Source organism: Pseudopodoces humilis, chromosome 24, assembly GCF_049639895.1.
Source record: "Pseudopodoces humilis isolate 2021_Gansu_Grassland_sample_001 chromosome 24, ASM4963989v1, whole genome shotgun sequence".
In the NCBI taxonomy this organism is placed as follows: Eukaryota; Metazoa; Chordata; class Aves; order Passeriformes; family Paridae; genus Pseudopodoces; species Pseudopodoces humilis.
Window position 1 is genome coordinate 5,103,491 of NC_142223.1, and position 12,412 is coordinate 5,115,902.

The 12,412-nt window shown below is 46.0% G+C and overlaps 1 protein-coding gene across 1 annotated transcript in view; it reads right to left on the minus strand.

Annotated features, from left to right (window-relative positions):
• Window positions 1–635: 635 nt before the first annotated feature.
• SKI (SKI proto-oncogene) overlaps window positions 636–12,412 on the minus strand; it is a 101,861-nt gene continuing 90,084 nt past the window's right edge. Inside the window, exons 3-8 of the mRNA XM_014257277.2 lie at window positions 11,340–11,465; window positions 10,741–10,856; window positions 8,987–9,249; window positions 8,310–8,611; window positions 6,081–6,311; window positions 636–4,068 (exon numbers count right to left, since the gene is read on the minus strand). Of these exons, the coding sequence (XP_014112752.2) occupies window positions 3,880–4,068; window positions 6,081–6,311; window positions 8,310–8,611; window positions 8,987–9,249; window positions 10,741–10,856; window positions 11,340–11,465 (1,227 nt within the window). The 3' untranslated portion in view covers window positions 636–3,879. The remainder of the gene's footprint in view (window positions 4,069–6,080; window positions 6,312–8,309; window positions 8,612–8,986; window positions 9,250–10,740; window positions 10,857–11,339; window positions 11,466–12,412) is intronic.

A 12,412-nucleotide genomic window follows, 5' to 3' on the forward strand; every position in this document is an offset into this window, starting at 1 on the left:
TTGTTTTGTTTTTTTCTAACAGACAGCAAAGGTTCTTCTCAGTTAAAAACACAACTCATAAAACAAGACAACTACCAGGTAAGAAAGAGTTTTGAAAAAGTAAACACCATATACACTTATAATACAACAGTGTAAAATGAAAAAAAAGTATTTACATGTTGAATTTACTTTTAATGTTTTTTTACATTGGCTAGTTCTGTTTGAAAAGCAGAATATTATGTATAGAGTTAGCTGCTCCATAGATATGAATGTTATTGCTGTTGGTTTTTTTTTTCCCTTCGTTAAGTCTTCATTCAGTAATAGAAACAAGGAGTAATTAAACTGAATTATACAAGTAGTAATATATTTGTAGGTAGAGGGAGAGTCAACAGCCTGTACAAAACACCTCTTCTCCCTTGGAACTTCTTAAAGGAAACTAAAGCACAGAGGAAGGGGAGATGGAGGAACAGCCCCTCTCCCTGGAATGCAGCAAGGAGTGGGGGCTGCAGGAAGGAAGGAATTCCATGGGACCAGGCTCACACAGCTTTACTGAGGTGTTGCAGACACCGGAATGACCCCAGAGCTCCCTGGTCTCGAGCACCTTCACACAGGGGGCCTGCTCTGCAGAGATCCCCCAGAGAGAATCAGCCTCTGGAGCTGGGACAGAGACACTTCTCATTACTCTGAATTAGAAATAAATTACACACTGCAGAAACAACTTATCTGTTCTGCAGAAAGACCAATCTGATTGTTAAACACGGTTAGGAAATGCCCAGTAGTTTAAGCCAAACCCAGCCCTGCGAGCCCCTCCTGGGCAGTGGCTGCTGCTGGAGAATGTTTGTTCCTGCACTTCTTGCACCTTATTTATCTTCATGCTTTTAAACCTTCATTGATAGAAACGGCCTTTCACTCCCAAGGACCAAATCCTAGTATTGCCCTGCCTGGAGTGACTGTGAGTGGGGCAGAAAGCAAAGCCCCAGATGTAATTCTGGTTTGGAGATTCTGTGTTGCCCCTGTGACATGTTACCTGTGCGGCACAGGTGAGACTGCTTGGTGGTGATTGACTATTGTACTGTTCTGCTTTTTTCCTTTGAAAATCCTGCAGATTTCCTTCCTTCAGGAGCATGGGAGCCTCATACCCAGTGAGTGACTGCATTTCCCTGGACACAAAAAAGAAAACTCATGGTATGCTCGGGTGAGTGGCTTTTCCTGGGAGACAAGAGCTGGACAAGTTGCTATTTTTGGGGGGTTATAAAGGGACAGAAACGATCATAGATCAGGGGGAAAAACCCAAACAAGCAAAATTTCCAAAGCCAGGCTTCCATGAGCCACCGCAGGAGCAGGGTCTGTTCCTCTGTGTGGTTCTCAACACAGCAGTAAAGCAGAGCACAAGAGACTAGAAATGCACAAAAAAGACCAGCAACAGCTATAGTTGTTTAGTTTCCCTTGAAGAAATAAGTAGATAATACAGATCTGGAAATCATAAGGCTGAGAACAGTTTTCTGCATACTGCATAACAAAAGAACCCCTTTACATAAGACAGTAATAATGCCCATTAATGACTATATGGCAGAGTTTAATCCATGCATATGACTAATAGTCACAGAAAAAACATACAATGAAAATAAAACCCCATATTAAAAAAACAAAAAACAACAAACAACCTGCTCAAGCATGATCAAAATTCCTTTTGCATTGCACTTTAGAAGGAGATCTGCACCTAGAGCCAGTCTCCAGCATCCCAAACACACAAGGGCCAACCCCTGTATCCACAAACAGGTTCAGGTCATTGACTTGGTGTCACTGTTTCTTGCTCCCAACAGTTTTACATTGTCCCAGTAATTCCACTCCTTTCAGATTTCTTCTTTTTTGTACCTAAAACATATATATGAACTTCTTTGTTAATACTCACAGTTACTATAATGGTTACTATAATGGTTTCAAGCAAATAGCTCTTGTTTAAAAAAAAAAAAAAATCTCTCTAATGTACTGTAAGTAAATACCATAATTTTAGGATTGGAAGCCACTTTCTGTCTACTGGGAAATAATTCTGAAGCTTACATAGTTTGCATTAATGTCCAAAAGCAAATGAAGATTACTGGAAATATGTTTCTTCTTTTAAAATAACTCTGGGTATGATGATGCATAGGGGGTTCTCTTTTTTTTTTTCCTTTTTCTTTTTTTTTTTTTTTCTTTTTATTCTTTAAGGTAAAAAAGCATCAGCATTGCCTAGAGAAGATGCTGAGAGGAAAAATGAGCTGGAAGGCACATCTGCAGCCCCAGATCACATTTTCACTTGAGTGTGTCAGAGGTGAGTGTTTATGGGTGAAAATTAACTTTTCTCCTGATCATTAAAGCACCAGCTTTATTTGTTAAGCACTTTTGGAAGCATGTCTGCTGCTCCCTAGCTTAGGTCAGATACACAGCCATAAAACCAGGTTCTAACTGAACCAGCAGCACAGGGACAATTCCTGCTCTGGGTATTCTGGACCTGCAGGATCCTCCTTTGCTTACACAGATGCTGATGGGAGGTGTCAGTGGTGGCAGACTGGGTTCATGGTTTGTACAGCTGTTAGGGCAGAATATCAAATGTTTGACGTGTACATCTTAGAAACAGGGAATAAAATGCAAAGTAAGATTCTGACAAAGTGCAGGTTTAAAAAAACATAAAAATATATAAAACCCCAGCACCACCCCCAAGGCAGTGATGGTTTGCTGCATTGTATCCCGGGCCTGTGGCTTGGATCCCAAAATTAAAGTAATTTCTCTTTGTAAAAGCAAAAAAGTTTTTTAAAAACAGATGTAGGCTTATTCACAGCAGCCAAAGTGTTGGTTTTCTGTTCTGTAGTATCTGACACTGTGACGTTGGACTCTCCTTGGGCACAGAAATCCTCACTGACAGTTCAGAATGGAAGCAGGGAAATACTGAATTCATGGTAAGATGGTGCAACAAGATGAGTTTTCCAGAAACTGAAAGCTGAAGATTTCAGAATGACTTCAACACACAGATGTCTCTGCCTTGTTCCTCTACCAAGTGATCATCCATTTCCTTCCTTTCTTTTCCCAAGGCTGAAGTGTTCCTAGATGAAGTCTCTGAACACAGGGGGAGAAGTGGGGCTGGGCTGGGTCTCTCAATCCAACCCCTTCTCCTCCCCTCACCCCCTGCACACTCCTGCAACTTCCATTCTTTCTGTGTCCAGGGCAGGAAATGGACATAATTCATTCTAAGGAAAAAAATCAACTTGGAAAAGCATTCTGAACATCTCCTACACCTACGTGATGGGATAGAACTGTGATGGCTTCTGAGATGGCTGGAAAACTGCTCCTGACATGGATGGCATCATCACCACAGAGGGGCTTCTGCACAAAGAATCCCAAAGCCTATAAAGTCATTAAAAATTGTGCATCAAAGGTTTGTTTTTTATTTTTTCTTTTTTTTTTTTTGTTTTGCTTTTAAAGGTTCATTATAAAAATCTTAATTTTTTTTAATACCAAGTCTGTGTAATGAATTATTTTAAATAGCTTATAAGAAAAGTTGATTTGTTTTTAAATTCCAAAATGTTCCAACAGGAAGGAGAACACAAAGCCACTGCTGTGCTCGCCTTGAACTCCGGGTTTAGCTGGACCACGCTGCTTTGCTTGGAGTTTGCCAGTAGAAAATTTGCTGTGGACTTAAAAGTATTTTGTTTACAAACACTTTGTGTTTTCTAGGCACAGTAAGATGTTGTGCTATATGGATTGGGAAAAAAAGAGGCGGAATTCAGTGCTTCTGTTCTAGAGAGTAACATTTGCCTTCCAACTACTTTGAATCCATATTCCTAAAGTGTGTGCCAGGACACTGCTACTCACACATGCACTCCCAGTCCCACTCTCTCCCTCCCTGTGCTGGGGGATGAGGCATCAGTTCTCCATGGGGCTTGAGGTGCTCTCACTGCTGGGATGGCTGCTGGCTTTAGGCCACAGTTGCTCCTGAAGTTCCTTGACCACCTTCTCCAGGTGCTCCCGTGCCTCCCGCTCGTGCAGGAGGTCAGCACGGAGCTGCTCCCGGTCGGCCTCGGCATGCTGCAGCTTCACCTGTAGGTCCTCAATCTGCAGGGACAGGACACACAAGGTTGTGGAACATGGGGTAGGGCAGAGCATGTGCCTCCCCACAGACCTTGCACAGGGTCAGGGAAGCAAGAAAATGTGCACTCCAGGCATAGGATTATCAAGATTGAGGCAAGGAAGGAATCCCCTGTTTCTTTTTCCCCATACACTACTGCAGTACAGTGCCCACTTAGCTCTGAAACTCAAACATTTCCAGTGACTCCAGCTCCAGCATGGAAGGTGAAGACCAGAAGAGTTAAGACACAGTTCAAGAATTTCTTAGTGTCACAGAACTCTGGTCACTTCTTCAAGCATGGCTGTTATTTCTTTAGGCAGTGATGGCAGCTCAGCAAAGCAAACCCCAGCTGTTGGCACAGAGGATTCACTTTCAGCTCTTTTACAATGATTGTTAATGGAAGTGACCAGAAAAATCCTTGGCTGCTGATTGGCCAGGCCTGCCCCAGCTATGGATTGATTAAAGCCCTTCAGTGCTCCCACTCTGCTCCCAGCAGGACCTGCAGCTGCCCTTAGTCTCCCTGATCTCCTGTTTGGTACTTGCAGACAGAAAAGGCAGAGAAAGCCCCCAGGACTGGAGGGTGCAAATATCAGAGAAACAACACCCAGCAAGAAAGGAAATGTCAGCAGTCAGCAAAGATTGCCATTTAACAAGGAAAGGAAACCTCCAATGTCTTTGGCTAAAATGCAGGTAAACTTCCCCATCCATATTTGGATTTCAGTATCAAGGCAAGAAAAGGAAGACATAAACCACAGCTCCTCAATGGGTATTAAGTATCTAATACATTAAGCCTACACAGAAGCATTTCCACCCTGACTCTTGTCTTCTCCCACCCTGGCCTGATGTTGTTTCTGTCAGACTGAGCCTGTCTAGAGAACTGTGGTTTCCTCAAAAATAGTATCTGACCAACTTCCTCTTGCACCCCAAGCTGTAGCTACAAGGATGTATAAAGCTTGATTTAAAAATTTCTCAAGAATTTAAGTTATAATGATACCTTATAAAATTCAGTCCTGGGAGTGAGTTACTCTGCTGGAGTTTTGTTACCAGCTGTTCCAGCCACGAAACAGGAGCTGACACCTACCCTTTGCTCAAACAGAGCTCTGGGGGACTCAGGGGTGACCACGACAGGGGGCTGCTGCAGGGGACACTGCCAACCTGCCAGGCCTGGCCTCAGAAAAGAGGCATAATTGGCTCCTTGAGCTCTTTTTGAGGTGATTTTTAGCCTTTAAGCTTAGGAAACCTCATCTATTCCTTCCCAAGGAGGGAATGCATTAGGAGACTGAAAATGCCCAGTGTCACACAGTAACCCCAGGACACACTTGAGCCCCCAAGCACAGCCCAGCCCGTGTTCACCTGCTCTGCTGCTGCTCCCAGGGCTCTGCAGGGAACGCCCAGCACAGCAGCCCTGGAGTGGCTCTGTTTAGTCTGGACACCCCTTATCAGTGAGACATCCTGTGATGCTGAGAGGAAGCCCCACATCATTTCCTGCTCCTGGCCAGACATGCCTCAGCAGGAGCAGGCAGCCACTCCCCTTCCCGTTATCAGAGCTCTGGAGACTGTGAGTTTTGCTAGTGCTCTTCCCCTCCTCCCTTAAAGCCACCACACCAGGGACCTGTAGCTCCCATCTCCAGGAGCACCTGAGTCTCACAACAGGCTGCTCCAGCACCCTGAAATTCCCTTTGCCACGAGCTTTTCAGGGCTATGTTAAACTGTGTAAAGTATTGGACGTATATATAAATAACACAAATTAAAGTATAGGAACCAGTAGCTTTTGAGGACTATGTTTGACGGCTCCCTTTGACATGGGAGGCCCTGCACACCTCGTGGCAGGTGCATGGAATAAGTTTAAATTCAGGCCCCATTTTTTGGAGTCCTGGCTGGCCCCTGCTCTGTGTTGATGCCTCTCCCAGCCAGGTTCCCAGCTCAGGAGCAGGGATGGGAGCAGTGCTGGGCAGGGGAAGGGAGCCAAGGAGCTGCTCCAGCCCCTGATGGGTCTCACCTGTGCTGAGTACTTGGCCCGGAGCCTGCCGGCCTCGCAGCCCTTGTCGCACACACGGATCTGCCGGGCCTGCTCCAGCTCCCTCTTCAGCCGGATTCGGGACTCATTGGCCTCCTTCATCTTCTTCTCATTCTCGGCTCGCAGACGCTCAATCTCTTTCCTCAGGTTGCGCTTGGCCTCTGTTGCTTCTCTCAGCTTCTCCTTCTTGGCCACTCTCAGAAACTCCAGCTCCTGGGACACAGAAGCAGGGAAGGAGTGAGTGCAAAGAAGTACAGCTGCAAGGGGAGCCATCCAAACCACATTCCCACCTCCTGCTAGTTGTGGCCAAGGCAGCCTACAACTAAACCCCACTCTGAACTTTGCACAAGCCCTTCCCCTTTAAATCCCGTGAAGTTCCTACACTCCAACTACCCTGAAGGCCAGGATAACAAAAAGCTCAGCACTGCAGCCCCATTTTGCTTTGTCAAGCAGAATAGCTGCAACCATCTGGGCCTGAATAAAGATGAACTGCAGTTGGAGAGAGCTCCAGCATCAGCTCCATGTTCCAAACCACCCGACTGCAGTTCCTGGGCTGGAGTTGAAGGCTCTGAAGATGCACAACGTGGAAAGTACAGTTCTGAGTGTCCTTTGCATACAGCAAAACTCAACAGGATATCAGAAATCAGCTCTGTTTTATCAAGCCCCACCCCCACTTCCCCAAAAATTCACTCAAGGAAAGGACAGAACACAAAATGTGTCTTTTCTAGCTCTGGAGTGCTGCAGGTGACTTGGGTGAGCCCCAAGACTCCTGACAATGAGCCCATGGACTGCTCTGTCACAAGAGCTGTAAAACTCCAGGCTAAAACCTGAAGCTGAATAGAAACCATAATTTGCTCTAGGAACTACCCCTCCTCCTGTCCAGGCTGGGAGCTGCTGCCTTGGAATCTCAAATCCATGAGGGAACCATTAATTGAAGTGATAATGATAAGGAATCTTCAAGACACAAAGGAAGAAACTCCTAAGTTGTTAAAAACATGTTCACAACAAGCACAGTTATGGCTCACATTTCCTAAATAGTTAAATTAGAAATTAAAGATCTATTTTTTCCCACAGAAGCAGCATTTCCTCCCTGTCCGAGTCAAACCCTCCAGCCTCAGTTGCTGTGAAGTAACACTGCAGGGTCATGGGAAATTCACTCTTCTGACAATCTCACTTCCCAGTCAGGCCTTTGTTAGCTCTGGAAATACACACATAGCCCCTGGAAGTACAGAGAGCCTCTGGAAGTACACACACACAGCCCCTAGAAATACACACACACCTCTCCAGTGTGTGGAACTGGGAGCCCACGCCTTCCCAAATGGAGAACAATAGCTGGACATAGTCCCCTGCCCCTGACACAGGGCTTGATTAACGCTCAATTGCTTCATGTAATTCCTGCCTTAAGTACACACTATTTAAGGTATTACACATAAATGTTTACTTTTAAATACATAAAATAAAACACACATTTACTGGAACACAAAGGAGTGAAGCAATTTCCTCAGGGTAACTAAAAAAAAGGAGTATCAGTGGTGGTTTTGCGTCCCATATTCGACCAAACCAGGCCCTTGTTTACTCCATCCCATGGATTCCAGCCTCACCTTGGGAACAGCTCCACACCAAATATTCAAAAAGGACACACAAATCTTCTACATTTTCTCCCTCTTCTATTTCTCTGCACTCTTTTCACCCCAGCTCAAATACAAGCCACCCATCACTGTGCTCAGTCCTGACCTGCAGGCCTACCTGACCTTTGATACAATGGATGGATCCAGGATTTCCAGAAATAAGGAGCCGCTTCCCTGACTGAAGCTCAGCAGTATGGCCCAGTGAAGCCTGTTAAAGCCCTTGCTTCAGCTGTGGCCGTGGTCCCAGGGACACCCTCCCTCACAGAGCCTTTGAAACTCCAGCTAAAGCCTCCAGAAATGTTTCCTATTCAGTGAAATGAAAACAAAATAAACACTGCTGGACTAGATTTTTTCAGTAATGAAAAATGTTGATTTTGGTAACCATGGATTTATAACCCAAGGAAAAACAGGTGGCAAGCTTAAAAATGTAGGACTGGTTCCTGTGCTTTGGTTTCCCGGCTGGATTTACAAACAGAGCCCCAGCAAAGGCTGCTGCTATTTGGGAAAAATGAGGCAATTCTTTTTTCAGAGCTCCCAGCTGGGTTGTACCTGGCAGGGTGTGGGCAGGGCAGGGCAGCCTTACCTGGTGCAGGCTGCGCTTGGCCTGCAGGGCTGCGTTCAGCTTCTCCTCCTGCTTCACCCTCATCTTCACCACCTCGTGCAGGAACTTCTCTTTGGCTTCTTTTGTGTCCAGGCCACTGTCCAGGGCCTGCCTGAGGTGCTCCAGCTCAGCCTCCAGCCCACTGCTGTGGGGGTCAGGGTGTGCAGTCACCTCATAGGAGCTGTTGACAGGGGCTGGGGGCTGCATCCCAGGGGAGCTCATGTCCTTGGCAGAGCTGGAGGAGGTGAAGGATGGGGAGGAGAGCGAGGATAAGGAAGAGGTGACTGGAAAACAGAAACATTGAAAATTAATTCTAATATGTCAAAAATTAAGAAATAATTATATACAAATCATATATATATTATACAGGTCAAAATGTGCTGTCCCTTTTATACAGAGACACTCAATCAATTTTAAAAAGGAAAGGAAATTAAAAACCTACTCCTTTTATACTTTGATACTTGAAATATGATGAAAATGCAACCTTGACTTCTGGGAGTGACTTGCAATTTGTTTGAAATGTGACCCTGCAACTCATGTCACCAAGGCACTGGGCTTCCAGAATTCCATTTAAACCCCACAGATACTGCACAGAAACTCCTGCAAAAAAAATCCAGCCCAAATAAACTGAAAAAAAGGCAGCCACAAGCGTCACTTACATTCTTCCCTGGTTTCTACTTCAATCTCTGCTTCTGACTCCTTGTCCTCCTCGGGGGCGGTGGCCGTGGTGGCCGCAGCCTCAGGGACAGCCGTGTGCTCTGTGCCATGTTTCCTCTTCCTCGGCTGGGCAGAGCCCAGGGATTCGCTGCTCCGGGACACCACGGTGGCACAGGGAGGGTTGCTCACGATCTTCTGTTGGGCTGGAGGGGCCAGGGCCACGTTGGGGGCCACGGCACTCTCAAAGCTCTTGTAGGAGTAAAAGCTGGTTCAGAGGGGAGGCAAAAGGAAGGAGAAAATGGTCACATTCCTGGCTTTGGAGATCTTCCCCATCCAGTCTTACACTGCAAACATTTACAAGAATGACAGTGAATCCCACTGATTTACACCAGCTGAGAACCTGCCCATGGGTACTATTTAGTGTTTTGCCCCCATTAAACCCAGGGATCCCATCCCAACTGCCACCTAGGAGATGAGCACCAAGGAGATGAGATCTCCCAGACCCTAAAAGTCCTAAAGCTGTTTCCTCCTGCTCTTCATTGGCACTGTTGTTTTATCCAGCTGCACAGCTGGACTTGTGTCTATCCACAAATCTTTTGAAAGCTTAAAACAGCACTTCCTTAAGGAAAATCACAGAGTGGAAAAGCATCTTGTATCTCTGTGATTCTGACACACACCTGAGTGTCTGTGTGTAAAATCACAGATGAAACAACCAACAAACCTTTGGTTAAACCTTGGTGTTAAAGGGGAGCAATAACATAACATTGAATACATGTAATTTTGCAAACCACAGAGCAAACACTTTGCAACTTCAATTCAGCATCTACAACATGATGTGGTATCAGTTAAAATTTCACCTGGAGCTGTTGAAGGTGGGTTTTATCTAATACTGAAATCAGTCAAGTTTCTCACAGGGATACCTAGGGCACTTATACCACTTCTCTCCTTACCTAGTTTAAAAATTAGGATATGCTCGTAGGCTTTTTCACTGCTATTTTCCTTTCTTTTAAATCAATCCCCACAGCTTCTAAGAAACTTGTTCATAAGGGCAGTACAATATGTTTACTGTAATATTCCCTAAAAACGCCTGGTCACTTAAGTCAAACTTTCCAAAGAAATCCTCACCCTCAGGCAGAAATCTGGCTTGGAGGTTTTTCAGACTGCACAGCTCTAGTCTGGCACAGGGATGTCGAACTGCCCTGATACTTTCTGTTCTCAGTGTGGCAGCAAGGTCCCACATGCTGTGGGTGACTTGCTCAGTGCTGCTGCTCTCTAAGAGCAGAGTGTGGCCTTGGTGTCTGGATGGGTCTGACAGGCTCTGGAGCCAGGACCCCATAGGACCAGGGCACACGGAGGGTTTGGGGAAATCTCTGCTGTCCTTCAGACTCCCCAGCACTGTGGGGATGGGAGAGGATGGAGCTGTGCTGGGAACGGGGAGCTGCTGCAGGTACGCCTGGGAATGGGTGCAACTCCCTGGCCACTGTCCCGGGTCTGGGACTCTGTCTTCCTTTAAACAGCAAAACCCAAGGTCTTTGATGACTGCACCCCAACCACCTCTTCACAGCAGCCTCCACCTGACACTTTTATGGCAGGTGCCACCATTAACCCTCTCTCATGTACAAACCAGCAACGATTTTTTTGTGTTTCCTTTCTGCAAATTAAACCTCCGCAGCTGCGAGTGCTCTGACTGAGCACAGGGACAAACTTGGAGCCACCTGCCACTCCTAACCCCCTGTCCCCACCCCTGTGTCCTTACCTGTCCCGAATCAGGGCAGGCAGGTGGCTGGAGAGCTCCTTCTCACTGGCAGACACCGCGGGGGACCAGGGCCGGAAGGCGGAGAGGCGCTGCCGGGGATGGACACAGCCGATGCTCTGGGGACCAGGAAGGAAATGAGTGATTCCAACAACCTTTGAAACCATTGATCCCCACAGAGGGGAACCGGGGCTTCCCAGGGCACCCTCAGTTATCCCCACAGCTGCTCCCCACTGGCCACGACCTCCTTGCTCAGAGGTTCCACTGCAGAGGGGAATTGCACTCATGGGTTTTGTTGGCCAACAAGCTCTGTGTAGTTTGTAGGGATCACAAACAGCTCCTGAGCCTTGCAGGAATCCTGTACCTTAAAGGCACAAGGAAATTCCTTACTTCCCTGTCACAATCCAGGTCAATGAGCACTGGAGGGTGACAAGGAATCTGGGGGGACTGTGTAGCTTAATGCTGATCTGGAAAATGGGTAGAAATGTTACTAATTTAGAAACCCTGAGCATATTCTTTCCCTCATTTTTTCCTCTGGTTTCAATAGTGTGATGCTTTGTGCCAATTTGATCTCTCTTGATTACAAAATACTTAACAATCACCTTATTAGATGAACTGGATAAGGACCGTAACCAACTGGACTGTTTTTCCTTCTCAGTAGAAGCTGGAGATTGGGAAGCAGAGTCATCTATTTTGGGCTTTTTGGAAGCAGGAGGATCTGAAGAGACCTGAAACAAAGGCAGGAAAAACCAAAGTCAGAATTCCTCATTTTGTAATCAGCTTAGAAACAAGTTATAAGGCAGAAGCAAATCTTATTATTTAAAAGGAAGAAACTCTGGGTGTTTTTCTGTTTTTTCAAATGTAAGGCCAAACAAAGGAGTGCAAACAAAGGGCAGACACAGACTGTGACATAACACACTTCACTCCTTGATGGGAGACACTCAGGTCAAGTGTGCATGGTGCAGGAGAGATGGGCAGTGATCATAGGGAGACACTCCAAGCTGCAGAGAACCATGGGCCTTTTATGATTTTTGTATGCAGAAAGGTAAGTTTAATGTGGTTGCTGAACTAGAAAGATTATTTTAAATGAGAACAGAACAGACTTTGTTATTCTGTTTGCAGTGGTTGTTATGCCGATGACTTCACTACCCCACAGCTGCAGTGGATTCTGGGGGTGCTGCCAAGAGCTGCTTTTCCACAAGTGGCTCAGCTTGGCCCATAAATCATCCTCAACCATAAGAAAGCCCTTTGGCAAGCAAAATCCCTTTCCTTCAACACTGTGAAGGAATAAAATTCCTGTAGTCGCAGCGTGGCTTGCAAAAAAATTGGTAACTACTGGTTTAACTGGTGCACTGGGAATACCAGCTTAAAACCCTGCCAGTACAAACACCTCTCACAGCAGGGAGGGAGAAGGTTCTGGACCTTGTGCTGCATCATGACCAGAAACAACAAAAGAGACATCCTACCGCCATTTCTATTCCTTTTTCTGTCTTTTTGCAATTGTGAACTCTCCACCCTTCTGCATTCTCTCCCAGACTGGCTCCCAGAAGGGTGACAGAACCACACTGCAGTAATTAATAATTGCTCATATTTGCATTCATTTCATCCTTTCACTTCACTGTGATTTTTGTGGGCAAACAAGTGTTCATCCAGGTGTGTCTGGAAAACCCAGGGA